Source organism: Anguilla rostrata, chromosome 2, assembly GCF_018555375.3.
Source record: "Anguilla rostrata isolate EN2019 chromosome 2, ASM1855537v3, whole genome shotgun sequence".
In the NCBI taxonomy this organism is placed as follows: domain Eukaryota; kingdom Metazoa; phylum Chordata; class Actinopteri; order Anguilliformes; family Anguillidae; genus Anguilla; species Anguilla rostrata.
The window spans coordinates 69,731,797-69,752,353 of NC_057934.1; the positions used below are offsets into that span (position 1 = coordinate 69,731,797).

The 20,557-nt window shown below is 55.9% G+C and overlaps 1 protein-coding gene across 1 annotated transcript in view; it reads left to right on the forward strand.

The window, feature by feature from the left end:
- The window catches only part of rptor (regulatory associated protein of MTOR, complex 1), a 204,191-nt gene that overhangs the window by 76,968 nt on the left and 106,666 nt on the right, over nt 1–20,557 (forward strand). The window contains 2 exon segments of the mRNA XM_064324324.1: nt 7,606–7,781; nt 20,257–20,316. Of these exon segments, the coding sequence (XP_064180394.1) occupies nt 7,606–7,781; nt 20,257–20,316 (236 nt within the window).

Here is a 20,557-nt window from a genome sequence, read left to right on the forward strand (position 1 = left end):
GGCCCAGTGAGGGTGCTCTTTATGAACCTGACAGCCAGATTAAAGACTCTCCAAATGTGCAGCGGTGGAGCGATTTTTAATAGCGGGAGCTGAGGTAACATACGCCTGACCTCCTCCTCTGATCTGTTTGTAGATTCTGCAGTGGGCCCCCCCCCTCCCCCCAGCCTCACAGGGCCCCTCCCTCCCCACCGCCCGCTCCTCATTCGACAGCCTCCCGATGCAGCACACCCAAACACTTTGGGCCTAACTGCCTCACACCTGAAACTCTCAGACACTACCTCCCAAGAGTAGGGAGTAATACAAAATACTTACAATAATACCCCCAAATACTCACAACAGTGGCACCAATACTCTCAACAATACCCCCAATACTCACAACAATACCCCCAAATACTCACAACAGTACCCCCAATACTCACAACAATACCCCCAATACTCACAACAATACCCCAATACTCACAACAATACCCCCAATACTCACAACAATACCCCTAATACTCACAACAACACCCCCAATACTCACAACAATATCCCCAAATGCTCTCAACAATACCCCCAATACTCACAACAATACCCCCAATACTCACAACAATACCCCAATCTTCAACAATACCCCAATACTCACAACAATACCCCAATACTCTACAACAATACCCCCAATACTTACAACAATACCCCCAAATACTCACAACAATACTCCTAATACTCACAACAATACCCCCAATACTCACAATACCCCCAATACTCACAACAGTACTCCTAATACTCACAACAATACCCCCAATACTCACAACAATACCTCTCAATACTTCACAATACCCCAAATACTCCACAATACCAATACTACACAACTCACTCCCACAAATACTCACAACAGTACTCCTAATACTCACAACAATACCCCCAATACTCACAATACCCCCAGTATTCACAAATTACATTATGTCTGTGTCGGGTAAACAGGAAGGATTTACCGGATTTACATTGTCATTTGGAAATCAAGCTGCCGAAAAATCCACATGGAACACATGGAAATTCCAGCGGTTACAGCAATTACAGCAATTACAAGCATAGCTTCAGAATGCGAGTACGAATACAGCTCTCACAAGTCCTCGCGTGTGCTGGGCTGCTCTGATTGGACGCGTCTGCCGTCTGTTTTGGTTGCCAGGCGTTAACACCTGCTGGAGCGTAATGCCAGGGGTACCCAATGTTAGCCGGCACGTTTCTGCGAAAATCATAACCAGAATTATCTAGCATTAGTCAGCTATGGAAAAAGATACGGTGACACATCATCGGGGAGGGGGAGGGAAACAACCTGTCCCGGAGGGGAAGACTAATCATAATGTGGAAAAAGAACAAAGCGCGGTTAAAAAAAGAAGTGGTGTTTTAATGAGGAGTGGGGTCTTGATGATGGAGGCAAGCGTTGAGAACGGCTGGCGTTCGGGGCTGAAGAGCAGATCACGTTCTTGCCGGCTGCTGTCTGTATGCCCCCAAAAAGTCGAAAGTCATTACTTTTGCCAGCGCGAAAAGAATCCCAAACTGGAGACAGTCAGAGACCTCTGAGTGCCACAGAAATAAAAAAAAGACACATTACTATTTGTTCATTTCATCACCTTGTGAAATCTGTTTCGTGTTAAAATAAGGATTTAGAAAATGTTTTACAAAGTATGCTCATGCGATTCTGCAGTTTTCAATTTAGCATTGGGCAGAAAAAAATAGAAACGTCTGGCAAAATGTTCAGGTGTGGGTGGCAATTTTTTCTCATCCACCGCCATCAATGGTTCAACAAAAAGTTAGTTTCAGACCATGCTCTCAACAATACCCCCAGTACTAACAACAAGTACTTACAACAATGCCACAATACTCACAACAATACCCTCCAATACTCACGACAATACCCCCCAATACTCACAACAATACCCCAAATACTCACAACAAGTACTTCAACAACATGTCCAGCAATACTCACAATACGCTCCAATACTAACAAGTATTTACAACAGTGCAGAAATACTCACAACACTACCCCCAAGTACTCACAACAGTACCCAAACACTCACAATCGTACCCCCTATACTCACAGCAATACCCCAATACTCACAATACCCCCAAAATACTTACAACAATACCCCCAAGTACTCACAACAGTGCCTTAATACTAACAACAATACCCCAGTACTAGCAGCAATGCCCCAAGTGCTCACAGCAATACCCCCCAATACTCACGACAGTGCCTCCTAATACTCAGTCTGAGCGCTCGGGCCGCTGTCTCCCGCCCCGCGAGGCCTGTGTGGAGGGGAGGGGGGGTTCACAGAACGGGCACAGGGGTGCCGTGGCTGCCTGGCAGTTTTTTTAAATAATTGATCTGGACTTGGCCGTGTCTGACCCCCCCCCCCCCCTTCTGCGCCATAAGCATCACTGCACGTTGCAGGGAAGATGGAGTCCAGCCTGGCTGTTACTGTCTGGCCTCCTGGTCCTGTACTTGGAGAATGGGGGAGCGGGGGGGGGGGGGCGGTAGAGGGGGGGGGGGAGTAGCCTAAGAAAATTTATCTTGTGCACACTGAAGACGGCAAACAGCCCCCCTCTCTCAGTGCTGAGGCTGTGGTGCTCATGAATAATTGATTGACAGCTGATGACTGTGGAACAAAAAAAAACCAAAAAATAAAAGTCTGTTATTCGGCACGATGTTGCCGTTGTCCGCCGATGTGCGTGTTTGGCCGGGTGTTCTGTGGCAGAGCCTCTCCTGGCGAATTAGTGTCAATCACAAAATTAATAGAAATTCATTTGCACCGTAATATCCCAGGTGAGAAACCACTATGGTTATTGTCATGATAATTTGCATGATTACAATATGCTAATATGTTAATTATTGTTGCTGTTTTGTGAAATTCCTCACATCCTCGTTGTTTAATTTAGCATACAGATGGTGCGACATAATTTTGAGCTATCGTTTGTGCTGCGTTTTGGCTATATTTTAAGAAATGCATCGCTTTTCCTTTTTTTTAAACCACCATTTTCTTATCACGCTGTTTGCAGCCGAACATGGACGGCACTACCCCCAGTTTTATTCTCCACATCTGTCCCGCTTTCAGAGGTGGGAACTCGACAGCGAAAGCGTGATAAATAATTTACAGTATGTAACCCCCCCGGTGACCAAAATATGGCACGGACGACAGCCAAATGAGATGCAGTGTCCGTGAAGTGGATTTGATATAAAAACCAGGAGTTTGTGTCACAGGCTTTGTACATTCATGTCCCAGTGATATTTCATTGGAGAATTTGACCCTCTGAAAAAAGCCTTCATTCCCTAGCGTCGGTGGCTTTTCGATAACCCCCCCCCCCACCCCCGCACGTCCAAGGTGTGGTATCAGCACCTCCCTGTTCCCCAGGCCTGCTGGGGTCTTTCTTTTACCTCAAAAAAACAAAAAAAACACACAGCATGGCGTGTAACAGCAGAACATACATGTCCAGATGTGTTTTTAGGGTGCTCGTCTGACAGCCCGTAACTGTGCGATGGTTTTATCGCCGCAGTCTTAGCTGATCTGACAGGAGGACGAATCCCTCGTAAACGCACTGTCTGTTCTGGTCTCTGTTCTGGTCTCTGTTCTGGTCTCTGTTCTGGTGTCTCTATGATGGTGACTCTGTGGTGGTGTCTCTATGATGGTGACTCTGTGGTGGTGTCTCTATGATGGTGTCTCTGTGGTGGTGTCTCTATGATGGTGACTCTGTGGTGGTGTCTCTATGATGGTGACTCTGTGGTGTGTTTACGTGATGGGGACTCTGTGTGGCCGTGTCTCTGTTTGGGGCTGGTGACTCTGTTTAGACGGGGACGGTGCTGATTTAGACGGGGCGGTGCTGATTTAGACGGGTTGCTCTGATTTAGACAGGGTGGTGTCTGATTTAGCGGGCGGTGCTGATTTAGACGGGGTCGGTGCTGATTTAGACGGGCCGTGCTGATTTAGACGGGGCGGTGCCTGATTTAGACGGGGCGGTGCTGATTTAGACGGGGCGGTGCTGATTTAGACGGGGCGGTGCTGATTTAGACGGGGCGGTGCCTGATTTAGACGGGGCGGTGCTGATTTAGACGGGGCGGTGCTGATTTAGACGGGGCGGTGCTGATTTAGACGGGGCAGTGCTGATTTAGACGGGGCGGTGCTGATTTAGACGGGGCGGTGCCTGATTTAGACGGGGCGGTGCCTGATTTAGACGGGGCGGTGCTGATTTAGACGGGGCGGTGCCTGATTTAGACGGGGCGGTGCCTGATTTAGACGGGCGTGCTGATTAGACGGGGCGGTGCTGATTTAGACGGGGCGGTGCCTGATTTAGACGGGGCGGTGCCTGATTTAGACGGGGCGGTGCTGATTTAGACGGGGCGGTGCCTGATTTAGACGGGGCGGTGCTGATTTAGACGGGGCGGTGCCTGATTTAGACGGGGCGGTGCCTGATTTAGACGGGGCGGTGCCTGATTTAGACGGGGCGGTGCCTGATTTAGACGGGGCGGTGCTGATTTAGACGGGGCGGTGCTGATTTAGACGGGGCGGTGCTGATTTAGACGGGGCGGTGCTGATTTAGACGGGGCGGTGCTGATTTAGACGGGGCGGTGCCTGATTTAGACGGGCGGTGCTGATTTAGACGGGGCGGTGCTGATTTAGACGGGCGGTGCTGATTTAGACGGGGCGGTGCTGATTTAGACGGGGCGGTGCTGATTTAGACGGGGCGGTGCTGATTTAGACGGGGCGGTGCTGATTTAGACGGGGCGGTGCCTGATTTAGACGGGCGGTGGGCGTGCTGATTTAGACGGGGCGGTGCTGATTTAGACGGGGCGGTGCTGATTTAGACGGGGCGGTGCTGATTTAGACGGGGCGGTGCTGATTTAGACGGGCGGTGCTGATTTAGACGGGGCGGTGCTGATTTAGACGGGCGGTGCTGATTTAGACGGGGCCGTGCCTGATTTAGACGGGGCAGTGCTGATTTAGACGGGCGGTGCTGATTTAGACGGGGCGGTGCCTGATTTAGACGGGGCGGTGCCTGATTAGACGGGCGGTGCTGATTTAGACGGGGCGGTGCTGATTTAGACGGGGCGGTGCTGATTTAGACGGGGCGTGCCTGATTTAGACGGGGCGGTGCCTGATTTAGACGGGGCGGATGCTGATTTAGACGGGGCGGTGCTGATTTAGACGGGGCGGTGCTGATTTAGACGGGGCGGTGCCTGATTTAGACGGGGCGGTGCTGATTTAGACGGGGCGGTGCCTGATTCAGACGGGGCGGTGCTGATTTAGACGGGGCAGTGCTGATGTAGACGGGGCGGTGCTGATTTAGACGGGGCGGTGCTGATTCAGACGGGGCGGTGCTGATGAGCGGGCAGTGCTGAGTACGGGGCGTGCCTGTTCTGGCGAGAGACTGCCGCCTCAGAGTGGAGCCTGCCGAGTCCAGTTCGGCCGCGCTGACAGGGGCCCTCGTGCAGACGCCCTCGCCCCCGCCTCCGCACTGTCACCCAATTATTTAGGGTTTTCTTTGGCTTACATCAGATCCTGTGCGCATGGCGCATGGCGCACATCGACCCGCTTCGCCCCGATCTTACAGTTCCCCCCCCTTCTGCACTCCACGGAGCGTGTAGGATACAGAGACACTCTGCCTCCTGTTAATACTGCGGAGAGAGAGAGAGAGAGAGAGATAGAGAGAGGGAGAGAGGGGGAGGGAGAGGGAGAGAGAGAGAGAGAGAGAGAGAGAGAGAGAGGGAAAGAGAAGGAGAGAGGGGGGGAGGGGGAGAGGAGAGGAGTGTGTGTGTGTGTGTGTGTGTGTGATAATATGTGTGTATGTGCGCTTTCATTTGTCCGTGTATGTGCAGTTATGTTTGTGTGTGTGTGTGGCCTGTGTATCTCCCTGATTCCACCCGTGTGTGGGGCTGTGTGGAGCTGTGTGGGGCTGTGTGGGGCTATGTGGAGCTGTGTGGACCGGTGTGAAAGCCTGGGGTGGAGTGCGTGTGAAGCCTGGGGTGGAGTGCGTGTGAAGCCTGGGGTGGAGTGCGTGTGAAAGCCTGGGGTGGATTGCGTGTGAAGCCGGACTGGAAGCAGCTGGGCTCCCTCTCTCCAGGCCCAGGGGAGCCGCCGCCATTAAAGTTTCAAACGCAGAGAGCAGCTCAGCGCTCTGAGCCACACAGTGACAGAACTCACCGTCTTTACTCACCGCTGGCTTTTACCGGAGGCACGACCGGTGTACCCCCCCCCTCTACCGCCCCCCCTCCCCCCCCATCTGCCAGCTGCCAGGGTCCGGCCAGCACCAGAGTACACACCGACCACCTGAGTTCTGTGCACTGTCTCTGCCAGGGGTGTGTATTCTTATCCAAAAAGGGACCGGTGTGGGTGCTGGTTTTAGCAGTAGCCAACCCAAGACACCCGTTCCCCCCCCCCCCCCTTCCCCCCCCCCTGCCCCCGCCCGTCCCACCTGCGCAGCGCTCGAGCGCTCTTCCAGAATCAGAGTGGTCGGGCGGGGCGGGGCGGGCCCCGGCAGCGTCCTCAGGGGGCCCGCCGGCTTTGAAGCCGTTTCTATACAGCTGTGCTGATGTGTGCGAATCAGGCTCCAGCACCACACCTGCGTGCTGCTGCCGTACTCACACACACACTCTCACACACACACACACGCACACACACACACACACAGCTCACGCACACACACACTCACACACACACTCACACTCACACACACACAACACACACACACACTCACCACACCACACCACACACACACACTCACCACACACCACACCACACACACACACACACACACACACACACACACCACCACCACAGCCCACACGCGCACACGCGCACACTCACACGCACACACACACACTCACGCACACACTCACACACACACACACGCACACACACACACACACACCACACAACACACCACACACCGCACACACACCACACACACACACACACCACCAGCCACACCACGCACACACACACACACACACACACCGCACACACAGCAGCACACACACACACACAAACACACACACACACAGACACACACACACACACGCACACACACAATCCAGCCGCTCTGAAAACCAGCACCTGGAACACACTTTCACTTTCTCTGGGCTTCGCCGTCCAACCAGGAATTTAACGAGGATTCATGTGGCAGGTGCCGATTTCGGACTTTTGCTGGAGAAATGATCGTTTGTGTATGTTCCAGTACGATAATACATATTGTACGAGAAATTTTTTTTACCCGCTTCTGTCATTGTCATTTAGCACTGAAGTATTGAATTGTTCGATCTCTTGATATATAGTGCTTTATGCAGCCAGCGGCGATTTGCAAAAAGAATTAAAATGATGTGTTTTGCGGAGTGAAGGATATGTAGTCTGATACTTTGAATGACTTCTGAGTTTGAATGATATCACGTTGCCCAATTCCGCCATAAAAACTATTATTAACTCGGACGGTGTTCTGTCAGAGAAGACTGAGATTAAGGAGCTTCGAGATGGAATGGGACTGAAGCATAAATATTGTCATTACGGCTGTATTTCTGCGGTTGCTGTACAGTGCCAAATTCGTCTCCCTGACGACTCAAAGTCTGTCTCCCCCTCCCAGGTGGCTGCCATCAACCCCAACCACCCCCTGGCGCAGATGCCCCTGCCCCCCTCCATGAAGAACTGCATCCAGCTGGCAGCCTGCGAGGCCAGCGAGCTGCTGCCCATGAACCCCGACCTCCCCGCCGACCTGTTCACCTCCTGCCTGACCACGCCCATCATGATCGCCCTGCGCTGGTGAGGCCGCGCGTACACACACGCACACACACTCACACAAGCACACATACACGCATACACACATACGAGCGCACATACACGCACACACACACGCGCACTCATATACGCATACACACACATACGCACATACGCAGGCGCACACATACACACACACTCATACACACACTCATATACACACTCATACACACACATGCACATGCACACTCATATACACACACATGCACGCACACACACTCACACACACTCATATACGCATACACACACATATGCACACACACACACACACGCGCAGATGCACACTCATACACACACTCACACACACTCATATGCACACACACACACACACACACACACACACACGCACGCGCAGATGCACACTCATACACACACTCACACACACTCATATGCACACACACACACACACACGCACTCATATACGCATACGCACTTGTATACACACATACGCACATACGCAGGCGCACACATACACACACACACTCATACACACTCACACACTCATATACACACTCATACACATGCACACGCACACTCATACTCACATACACACACACACGCACACACACATACACACATACACACGCACACACACATTTACAGACATAAACACACACACGCACACATGCACGCACACATGCACACACACACATTTACAGACATACACACGCAGGTACATGCGTTGAACGCGCACAGCAGTGCAGTGTACTCAGGCCATGTTATTGTCACTGAGAATCTCGGCCTTTCTCTGCTAAAAGCACTCCCAGTTCCCAGACTGCAGCAGTCCCCCGCAGCAGCTCTTGAGTTCATGGTTCTTCTTTTTCTTTTCATGTCACGGCGTGCTCTCGTCTGTTAGGGTGTCCTCTAGCTTTGCCCTGGCAGCCTGTGCTATCAGAGACGGCGCTGTTCCTGTCTTTGAGGTCTTTTTGTGCGTTACTGGGCGTTGCATGCGACGCCCTTTCCGCTCCGCCGCGCAGCCTCTTCACGCTCCAGAGAGCTCTGCGTGCCGCGCTCCCCTTGCGTGTCTCCTAATTGTGATTTCATCACCTCGCGTCCCTCCTCCTTCGCCAGGATACGGTACGAGATGTAAAACGACGCCGGGGCGTCCTCAGCGTGCGCTGTGATACGGGCCGTTGTGTTTCCGCGCCGGGCTACGCTAGGCTAATGCAGCGAGGGGGTCTGAAGGCGATTGGGCGTGTGCGCGGTGTGTGTGAGAGAGCGAGCGCAGTGAGAGACTTACTGCCGCCTCTGTGTGTGTGTGTGTGTGTGTGTGTGTGTGTGTGTGTGTGTGTGTGTGTGTGTACGTGTGAGCGCATTGCATTGCATTACATTACATTACAGGCATGTGGCAGATGCTCTTAGCCAGAGCGACGTACAACAAAGTGTATAACCATAACCAGGAACAAGTATGACGAAACCCCTAGAGAGAAGTACCGGTCCAAGTGCAAGGAGTGACCGTGTAGCTTAACTTGGACCCTGCAGGTTAATCTGATCAACACAAACAAAAGCAGCAGCAAAGCAGTCTATGTAAATAATACAGGCCCGGCGTACTGAGTGACCGCTCTCCCAGGATGCACAGCGGCGACTCCGCCCTGCCCCGCCCGGCTCGTGTGGCCGAGAGGGCGGTTTCATATTCACAATGAGATTAAGGCTCCTATCCCAGCTCAATCCAATCTGCACTCTTTATTAAATGTTATCCCGCCCCCCCCGCCCCCCCTTCCCGCGTTTGCAGCTGTCAGACCACTTTGTTCCCACCAGGGGAGGGGCCAACTGAGGTGGAGAGGGGGGATGTGTCTGTGGTGGATGGGCGAAGGGGGGTGGGGGGGGCAGGTTGGCCTGGTTTCTGTGCTGTGGAATGTTCTGTCCTCCCCTCCCCTCCTCTCCCTGTCTGTGGGAGAACGCTCTCATCCCCACTCGCCCCCCCCCCCCTCGCTAATGAGAGGGTGATGGATGTGCAGGAACTGCAGCATGTGGGTCAGAGCCGCTGAGGGTTGTACAGGGGGAGGGGCGGGGCGGGGCGCCACCCGACACCCTGTCAGAGTCTAACCTGCGGAGGCGTCTCTGCGCAGCACAGTGCGATTTAGACACTCCCTAAACGGCGCGCTTGTCCAGCCCCCCCCTTTTAACTGCCATGCCCATCCTGGGGGGGCGGACTCTGCCCTTGAGCGCTCGGAGAGCTCCTGCCCCCTGCTGGCCATAGTGGGGACTGATGGTACTGGGTGGGCTGGGAGCGCTCAGAGACAGACCTCTGCTCTAAGGCTTCCTATAGCCTCCATTTTGCGCACCCTGTTTGTAAGGGAGAGTGGGCACCATGAGCTAACGGCCCCTCAGGCCTGTAGATGTTCTCGTACCCTGTGAGGGGTCGGGATTGAAGTGCTGGAAGGCCAGACTCCTCCAGCTCACTCAGGTAGAGATCTGGCTCGCGTACAGGATATATTTTCGCTGTTCAGCACCTCTTCGGTTTCACCGCGACCTTCCCTTTCCGATCGTGCCGCGCACGGTGGGGGATATTTCTGCAGTCGCCGGGAGCTCGCGGGTAGCCCGTTTCTCATTGGCTGTGCCGGTCGGGTGTGGCCTCCGCTCCGTCTCCAGGTAACGCCCCTTTGTGCACGCGCTCTCGTTTTTTACCTGGGCCGCACCGCGCCGTCCGGCCCCCGTGAGAACAGACACAGCGATGGCCCGTTCCTTTGCTCAGCGGGCTCAGCCCAAAGTAAAGTGCGGTGTGTGGGTCAGCAAGCTTTTTTTTAGTGATGTTTTTGGGGGGAATTGTGCAGAGGCATTATCGCTCCAGGGCATCGAGAGCGCGTGATGTAACGTTCACAGGTCTGACCGGGACCCGGGTGAGGCGCCCGCCTGTAGCGATTTCATCAAAGGTGCCGTATGGTCCTCTGCATATGTACAGAGGCCGGGATTTGAGGAAAGGCAGATATTGTGCTGCGTTGAGTTCAGGAAAAATCCATCAACGGCACAAAAAATGCGCATAATACTTTCTTTTTTCCCTCAGCCGGAGAGAAAGAAAACTCACACATACGTGCAGTATTTCCGACTGCTTCTTGTCCTTGGGAGGTTCGGTGCCTGGAGACGGGGGGGGGGCCCTACTGCCAGACCGAGGGATCTAGTGCTGTACAGACTCCTAGTTCATGCTGGAGAAAACCCGTGTTTACAGACATGAAGTGCGTTGAGTACGCTGAGAGGCGTGATTGGTCAGGGGCCTTTACTGTAAGAGAGTGCAGGCCTCCTCTCTGGAGCGGTGCCATCGGCTTCACCCTGCCAGGAGTAGGGCGGGTTCCAATTCCAAAATGAGACGCAGCGCGGAGGATGAGGAGGATGAGGAGGAAGAGGAGGAGGAAGGGGAGGAAGAGGAGGATGAGGATGAAGAGGAGGATGTTGAATAAACGCGAGCCGTGGTAATGGACACGGCGTCACAGGGCCACTTCCCGCTGACGGCCACGCCCGGCTTGGGCCCACAGTGGCCTCTCTCTCCTCTCTCCTCTCTGCTCGGCCCCGCCCCTCCTGGCGGGCGCAGGTAACAGGTCCCCGGTGGTAAAGCACGGCAGGGTCCTAACGCCTGTCCTCCTCCTCCCCCCGTCTGTGTGACTGACCCACAGCCCCGGCCGCTAACCGCCACCCGCCACCCGCCATCGCCACCCGCGGCCTGGCGGTCTCCAGAGGGGCGTCGGCTGGACTCCGCCCCCGCCCTGTGCCCCTCTGTGACGGCGTCGGGACAGGAGGAGCGCCTGGGCGGGAGCGCCGATGCCGGCTAAGAGGCTGGCGAGGCCGGCGGGGAGGAAAAAAACAAAACGAAAATCGGCGAGGGAGCGGGTTTCTGAGTGCGGCAGAGCGGGAAATCATCACTGATGGAGCGCGGGCGAGGAGGGATTTCCCTGCTGCTGGGGGGCTGGGGGGGGGGCGGCGGGGCGGGGGGGGTCGGATCGGCCAGTGAATGTGCGTGGGAGGAGGAGTGGCAGTGCTGAATATTTTACGGGAGCCCTTTTTCGCTGATGTGAGAGGGACGGCCCGGCACGTAGCCTGCCTGCCGGGCGGCGGCTTGTCCCCGCCGAAACTTTAATGCCTTCCAGAGCGCCGCTCTTCTCTTCTGGGGCCCGCCGCTGGGCCGGCGGCGGCTGGGCGGTCGGCCCGCTGCTTTCCTTCGCCGCCGTAGTCAGGCAACAGGACGGCCCGATCGCTTCTTCGTGAGGCGACGTCTGCGGGGGGGGGGGGAGCGTTTCGGTCTGTCCTCCCCTGTGCCCCTGCGGAAGAAGCCGCTGCTCGGTTTTTGCGGTAAATCAGACGGTGTTCCCGGCCTGTCCCGGCGTGCGTCCGCGCATCACAGGGCGGAGGCGGAGCTACGTCTCCCTGAGCGCTTCTGACAGCGCGGCGCAGGGGGGTTTGCTGCAGTGTGTGCGCGCGGCTGGGGTTCCAGCGTGTATTATTGATCATGTGAAGGCAACAGTAGAGAATTTAATGAGGTAAAAAAGAACCTCGGGTGACAGTGGGGAAAGTTTGTGTGCACGTGTGTGTGTGTGTGAGAGAGTGAGAGAGTGAGTGAGTGAGTGAGTGGTGAGTGAGTGAGTGAGTGGTGGTGAGTGGTGAGTGAGTGAGTGAGTGGTGAGTGAGTGAGTGAGTGAGTGAGTGAGTGAGTGAGTGGTGAGTGAGTGGTGGTGAGTGAGTGAGTGAGTGAGTGAGTGAGTGAGTGAGTGAGTGAGTGAGTGAGTGAGTGTCCGTGTGTGGGCCTGTGTGTGAGCCTGTGTGTGTGTGTGTCTGTGTCTGGGCCGGGGTGTGTGTGCGTGTGTGGGCCTGTGTGTGAGCCTGTGTGTGCGTGCGTGCGTGCGTGTGTGTGGGCTGGTGTGTGTGTGCCTGTGTGTGTTTGTGTGCCTGTGTGTGTGTGTGTGCGCCTGTGTGTCTGTGTGCCTGTGTGTGTGTGTGTGTGTGTGGGCCGGTGTGTGTGTGCCTGTGTGTGTTTGTGTTCCTGTGTGTGTGTGTGCGCGCCCGTGTGTTTGTGTGCCTGTGTGTGTGTGTGTGTGTGTGTGTGTGCGCCTGTGTGTCTGTGTGCCTGTGTGTTTGTGTTCCTGTGTGTGTGTGGGCCGGTGTGTGTGTGCCTGTGTGTGTTTGTGTGCCTGTGTGTGCGTGCGTGCGTGCGTGCGTGCGTGTGTGTGTGTGCCTGTTTGTGTGCCTGTGTGTGTGTGTGCTCCTGTGTGTCTGTGTGCCTGTGTGTAGGGGTGGAGGTAATAGCTCTCTGACCCCGAGGGGATCGCCCAATCATCATCGCTTCTGCTGTCACCGTGATGGAGAAGGAAATAGCCTTCTCTTCCCCTTGTGCTGACATCGCTGTTTACCTTCCTCTCTTCTCTCATTTTCTCTCTCTTTATTTCCTCTGTCCCTCATTCTTCCTCCATCCCTCTTTCCGTCCTCTCCTCAGTACTCTGTCCCTTTTCTCCTTCACCTCATCCTCTCTCCCTCCCTCTCTCGGTGATGGCTCTATCATGCGCGTAAAGGGATGAAAGGTACAGCGGAGTTTCTCACGGACACGATTCCAAAATGATTCCTCTATCGGAGGGAACATGATGACATCGGGACAGAGCTTCACAGAGACGCTGATTGCAAAATCGTTATTTTGCGCTCAATCCAGAAATGCGATTGTATCAGCACAGAACCTACGCGGAGGCACAGTGAGAATGTGTTAAACCACACTGTGAAATACTTTCCATGTATTGAGCATGAAAATGTGAGGGGATTTGCGAACAAAATATATTGTATTTAAAGAGAGATGTTTTGAAAGTTAACGTTATGGAACCTAAGTACTCATTCTACACTGTGGACTATTTGTAATAGGTCTAATATATGAACGTCAGTGGTGTTATTTACACTTTATATTTACCTTTTCTATCCATGACCACAATTGGAGCCTTAAAGTATTTACATTTAAAGCAGGAAGACATGCAGCTACGCTGTTTAGGTTTATTTGATATTCAAGTTCACATCTATGTCTACGTTTAAAATATACTAGCATTTTTCCCCTAACATGCCATTACATCATACAGTATAATTGAGGTGCGGTGCAGTGTTGCATTCTGGGATTGACTCGCACTGCGTTTGCTTATTAGGGCATGTGGGATTAATCTCTTTTTTTTTTGCGCTCGGGACCAGCAGGGGGGTGTGCAGTTTGGGGTTTGAATGGGGTGTGTAGAGTCCTTCAGAGCGCTCTCTGGCCTGTCAACTGCACAGTGCCCTGCGCCCCGCCCCGCCCCCCCCTGCTCCGCCACCCCCCCCCCCACCCCACCGCCCCGCTGCACCATTACAAAGTGCTGCTGTTAGACATTGAACGTCCGGCCAGCTCCCCCCCCCCCAACCCCAGACTTCATTTGGGCCGTATATTGGCAGAGGGTGCGGGGGGGCGGACGGCCCTGGCCTTATGGGTCCCCACGGCGCCCTCTGCCTGTCAGTCTGCAGTTCAGCGGCTGGATTTACACGCGCCTCCTGACAACAAGCCAATAACCCTGAGCGTGAGGCCCGCGCCCTTTCTGCCTCCGTCCGCTTTTGTTTTTAATTTGGCCCCCCGGCCTTCGCCTTCAGTCAGAGTTTAACTCGGGGGCGTGGTGGGGGGGGGAGGGAGGGAGGAGGGGGGGGTGAGGGTGAGTGTAAGTGGCAGATTGAGGGTGCAAGGCCAGTGGTGTGTCCTCACAAAAAAAGTGTTGCGGGGGCAACTGGACCGTGGGTGTAACAGCAAGGCTGTCAGGCCTGGTTGTGCTGTGTGGGTTTTAGACAGAAGTCGGCCATTTTCTTTTTTTGTCAGCGCTGAATTTATCTAGCTAAGCCTGCAGTGGTTTTTATAGCTATTGTAGAGTTGTTAGCTCACCGTTTTCCATTAACTTACCCCGATATCAACAAAGAAACTTCTGATGCGATACAAGACTGCCGTTATAGTTAGGAGAAAAGTAGCTGTTAAATAAAAGCTGTGGTTTTAAAGTTGCGAAGGTGAAAAGCTCCAGTTCTAGAGCTGCAGTGGTAGAAAGAGCGAGCCAAGTCAGGCATGGTGAAGAGGCGTCGGCTTCCGTGAATCGCGTGCCTTGGAGAAGACCTGAGGAGCCCTTCTGAAGTGCAGTCGTTCTGCAGTTACTCCGCCCCGTTCTCAGCCTCAGAGGAAGCGATGGGGCGTCTCCACGCAGCCGAACGCAGGCTGAACTCGGAAGGGCTGAGATGTTTCAGCATATCCGCGCTTCCTTTCTCTAGAGGTGGCGTTGGGTACGTTTGTTGCGTTAGCGTCTGCCGCGGCGTTCGGTAGTGCGATGCGGAGGACGAAGAGTGGGAGCTTCTCGCTGGTGCTTCTGACCCGGCTGTGGTTTCAGAGCTCCTGCTCCTCCGGGTCCTGCCCTTCCAGCCCCAGCTGGTGAAAAACGGGTAGCTCAGCCTGGCTGCTGACTATCGTGTTTTCTTGTTAAAAAAAAAAAAAAAAAAAAAATTTTAAATCTATGTTTGGAAGTTGGTGTCACAGGGGGGAATGAAATCCAGGTCACGGTGAGATGTTTCCACTGCTCAGGGCCGTTTGGGGTGTGTTTTTGTGAATGGGGTGCGGAAGCGCAGGGCGGTGTGTGGTTGTGGAGCGCAGGGCTGCGTGTGGTTGTGGAGCGCAGGGCGGTGTGTGGTTGTGGAGCGCAGGGCGGCGTGTGGTTGTGGAGCGCAGGGGGCGTGTGGTTGTGGAGCGCAGGCTGCGTGTGGTTTGGAGCGCAGGGGGCGGTGGGGGCGCAGGGCGGTGTGGTGTGGAGCGCAGGGCTGGCGTGTGGTTGTGGAGCGCAGGGGTGGTGTGGTGTGGAGCGCAGGGAGCGGTGGTTGTGTGGTTGTGGAGCGCAGGGCTGCGTGTGGTTGTGGAGCGCAGGGCGGTGTGTGGTTGTGGAGGCAGGGCTGGCGTGTGGTTGTGGAGCGCAGGGGCGTGTGGTTGTGGAGCGCAGGGCTGCGTGTGGTTGTGGAGCGCAGGGTGGCGTGTGGTTGTGGAGCGCAGGGCGGGTGGGAGGTGGTGGTTGTGGAGCGCAGGGCGGTGTGTGGTTGTGGAGCGCAGGGCGGCGTGTGGTTGTGGAGCGCAGGGCGGCGTGTGGTTGTGGAGCGCAGGGCGGCTGCGTGTGGTTGTGGAGCGCAGGGCTGCGTGTGGTTGTGGAGCGCAGGGCGGTGTGTGGTTGTGGAGCGCAGGGCTGCGTGTGGTTGTGGAGGCAGGGCTGGTGTGGTTGTGGAGCACAGACGGTGGTGTTGTGAGCGCAGGGCGGGTGTGGTTGTGGAGCGCAGGGCGGTGGTGTGGTTGTGGAGCGCGGTGGCGTGTGGTTGTGGCGCAGGTGGTGTGTGGTTGTGGAGCGCAGGGTGGCGTGTGGTTGTGGAGCGCAGGGTGGCGTGTGGTTGTGGAGCGCAGGGCTGCGTGTGGTTGTGGAGCGCAGGGCGGTGTGTGGTTGTGGAGCGCAGGGTGGCGTGTGGTTGTGGAGCGCAGGGCGGTGTGTGGTTGTGGAGCACGGGGACGGTGGCGTGTGGTTGGGGAGCGCAGGGTGGCGTGTGGTTGTGGAGCGCAGGGAGGTGGCTGTGGTTGTGGAGCGCAGGGCTGCGTGTGGTTGTGGAGCGCAGGGCTGCGTGTGGTTGTGGAGCGCAGGGCTGCGTGTGGTTGTGGAGCGCAGGGCTGCGTGTGGTTGTGGAGCGCAGGGCAGCTGCGTGTGGTTGTGGAGCGCAGGGCGGTGTGTGGTTGTGGAGCGCAGGGCTGCGTGTGGTTGTGGAGCGCAGGGCAGCTGCGTGTGGTTGTGGAGCGCAGGGCAGCTGCGTGTGGTTGTGGAGCGCAGGGCTGCTGTGGTTGTGGAGCGCAGGGTGTGTGTGGTTGCGGAGGCAGGCTGCGGTGTTTGATGCAGGGCCCTTTGGACGCAGCTCGTTGGTGTGAGTGCAGGCAGCCTGCGTGGGGCTCAGGAGCGAGGCCAGCTGCGTCTCTTTGTGTCCAGCCTCCCGTTCCTTGGTCTGTGACCAGTCTCTCTTTCTGCCATCCGTCTCTGTCTCTTGCACTGGCGTGCGGTCCCGGGTGCTTCTCTTGGCGTGTCCAGTGCGCGATCTACTCTTCGTGTCCAGCTCTAATCTCAGTTGTCTTACCTCCAGCTCCTCTCTGAACTCCGCTCCTATAGCGATCCTCGCCAGCCTCTCCCCTTGTCACTGCCCCATCCTCGCCCTCCTCCCATTCTGTGTCCTCCATCCCTCCCCCTCTCCTTTCTGTCCCTCCCTCTCCTTTCTGTCCTCCGTCCCTCCCTCTCTCCTCTCTGTCCCTCCCTCTCCTCTCTGTCCTCCGTCCCTCCCTCTCTCCTCTCTCCTCCATCCTCCCTCTCCTCTTCTGTCCTCCATCCCTCCCCCTCTCCTCTGTCCTCTTTCCTCTCTCCTCTCTGTCCTCTCCTCTCTGTCCTCCGTCCTCCCTCTCTCCTCTCTGTCCCTCCCTCTCCTCTCTCCTGTCCCTCCTCTCTCCTCTCTGTCCTCCATCCCTCCCCCTCTCCTCTCTGTCCTCCGTCCCTCCCTCTCTCCTCTCTGTCCTGGAAGCTGATGAGTGGATTCTGAAGCTCTTGCCCCCCCCCCCGCTGCAGAGAACCCGTTCCTCCTCCCTGTGTTTGCGAGCGAGTCTGTTCCTTTCACCGTACGCTGAAGCGCTCTTTTAAAAGGCGATGCTCGTTCTCACGTGCTGCAGGATGAGGCGGACCTGGTGAACCTCCGTCTGTGTGCCGTTTGTGACACTTCACAGAAGGTGTTTTTTTTTCTAAACATTGCCTTTTTGAAAATATGGCATATGCTCTTTGTGAGTGTGGTTGAGTTGCATCATTTGCCAATGAAGCGGTGTATTTCCCAGAGTGTGGTGAATCACGGTGTTTGCCAGCGGAGTGGTGGATTTCCCAGAGTGTGGTGAATCATGGTGTTTGCCAGTGGAGTGGTGGATTTCCCGGAGTGGGGTGAATCATGGTGTTTGCCAGTGGAGTGGTGGATTTCCCAGAGTGGGGTGAATCGCGGTGTTTGCCAGTGGAGTGGTGGATTTCCCAGAGTGGGGTGAATCATGGTGTTTGCCAGCTGAGTGGTGGATTTCCCAGAGTGGGGTGAATCGGTGTTTGCCAGGGAGTGGTGGATTTCCCGAGTGGGTGAATCGCGAGTTTCCGGGAGTGGTGGATTTCCCGAGTGGGGAATCGCGTGTTTGCCAGGAGTGGTGGATTCCGAGTGGGTGAATCGGGTTTGCATGGTGTGTTTCCGAGTGTGAATCGGTGATTGCGGATGGTGGATTCCGTGGGGTGAATCCGTATGCAGGTGTGATTCCGAGGGGATCGGTGTTCCCAGCGGTGGGATTTCCCGGAGTGGGGTGAATCTCCTGGCTGCTGCTGCTGCTGCTGCTTCAGTGTGTAACGAGGAGCTTCAGGAGCGGCTCTGTGGGGCGCTGTCTCCCTAAAACAACTGAATTACGCCTGTAGTAGGGGCACCGGTGCCGCGGAAACGCAATTAACCTCTGTCCCACCCGGCCAGCTCTGTCAGATTCAAAACGGATAACCGCCTCGCGCACGCCCAGGGCGCCGCTAAAAACCGCGGGCGGGCGGGCGGGAGCAGGGCGGGACTCTCCCAGCGGCCCCCGCGGCCACCGAGGCTGCTGGGTACTCCGCCTCCAGCTGTACGGCCGGGTTGAGGAGCGGATGATGTCGCTGTACCCGGGAGTTTCGTTCTCTGAGTTTGTCCCCTTCTCACCCGAGGCCCGTTCCTGCCCACCTCTCACCAAACCCTGCCGTGACCCCCCTGCCTCGACCCCCCTGCCTCCTCGCTCAACCACAAGCATCGACCCCCCCCCCCCCCCCCCCGCACCCCCACTGCAGAGCTGACCGATCTGTGATGGGTTTGGAGGCTGGTGCGTGAGCCCCAAGGTCTCTCAGACATCTTAAGTGCTCCAGTACAGACAGGCCACTGAAGTTCCTAGGAGCCCTGTTGCAAGGTCGTTTGCGACCTTCACGATGATGGACAGAATGAACCCACCCCCCCCCGCCCGTGTATCTCTCCGTTCCTCTCTTTCTCCATCGCTCCTTCCCCTCTCGTCAGCGCAGGGGGGATCTCGGAGCGCGGTGCGCTCCTCGCTGCCGATCGGGGGGGGGGGGGATGGATTGGGCCGGATTAGCCCGGAGAGAGAGAGCGAGAGAGGGGGGGGAATCATGCGAGAGTTAAGGAGATGGAGCCGCGGCGTAGGCCCGGAACGCGAACGGAGAAACGGAAGGGCCCGCGCGGCGCGCTCCGTCGGGCCGAGTCTCCCCCCGTCTCAATCAGCAGCGCAGTCGCGGGGAGGTCACGCGTCCCAGAGTGCTCCTTGCTGACTCTTCAGCGGGGAGGATGGTGATGGGGGGGGATAGCTGTTTAGATGTTAACGAAAGCCATTCCGCCTGGTTTTCTCCCTAATCACCGTGATTCAGCGAGTCTGCAGCGCGGGTCTGGTTCCACAGAAGAAGAGAGCGGCAGTAAAGCGCTGGGGTTTCGTGCAGCCTTGTTCGTCGCCGTGACGACTTCAGTCATAAACTCATAAAGATTGCATGAAGCGTCAGGCTGAGGAGCGCAGCTTCTGAGTGTGCTGTGGCTTTGCTTCCCCGAGCTCTGCAGCAAAGTCTGCAGTGCACGCACGTATACACACACACGCACACGCACGTACGCACACACAAGCACACACACATACACACACACAGACACGCACGCACACACAGACACACACCCCTACTGATACCCACACACCCACACCCCTACACGCACACACACACACACACACAATCCACACACACACCCTACACACACACACACACACACACCACCTACACACACACACACACACCTATACACCCCTTCTACCACACACACACACACACGCACACACACCCCCAGAAATCACACGCACACACACCCCTACACACACACACGTGTGCACCTACACACACACACACACACACACACACACCCCTACACACTCCTACTGACACGCACACACCCCTACACGCACACACACACACAAGCACACACACATCACCCACTCCTCCACAGACTTATAAACTTCAGGCCAGCTTCTGAAAATTTGCCGGTTCCATCGCTGGTGCTTTTTAAGAATCCCCCTCAAAAAGAGCAGGGCGGTCTATTTCACAGCCTGCGAATTCACCCACTTAGTTCAGCCGGCAGAGAAGATCTCCCCGTGGAGTCCGTCTGCGTTCACCCCCCCCCCCCCCCCCGCCCCCGCCCCCGACGGTTCCTCTCACAGCAACACGCGCTCCTCTCCAAAGCAGTGAGTCAAGTCCGCCGTTTCGTGATGGCTCTGGCGCTCTCTCCAGGTTCCTCGGCCGCCAAAGCCTTTGTTTGGCGGTTGTGTCCTCTTGGTTTTTTTTTTGGGCGAGCCCGTGCTCCTCTGGCGAGGCCCTGCGGGTCGCGTTCTCTCACCGTCGCCCCCTCTCTGTCTCCGCAGGTTCTGCATGCAGAAGAGCGCCAGGCTGGTGCCCGGGGTGACGCTGGACCTGATCGAGAAGTAGGTGGCGCTTTCTCCTCCTCTCCGCGCCGGGTGCCTGCCTGGCACCCGGCCCGTTCCCGAAACTTCGCTTTGAGCTTGTTCTTTTATTCCTCCCGTCTTTCTCCTGGGTTATTTATCGTCCTTCGCTGCTTTTTCGCGAAAACTCGGAACAGTGTTTGACGACCTCATGATCCTTCTTTTCAATAAAACACGGATCGTTTTTTTTTTTAAAACCACAGCTCTCCGGCTGGTTTTAAGA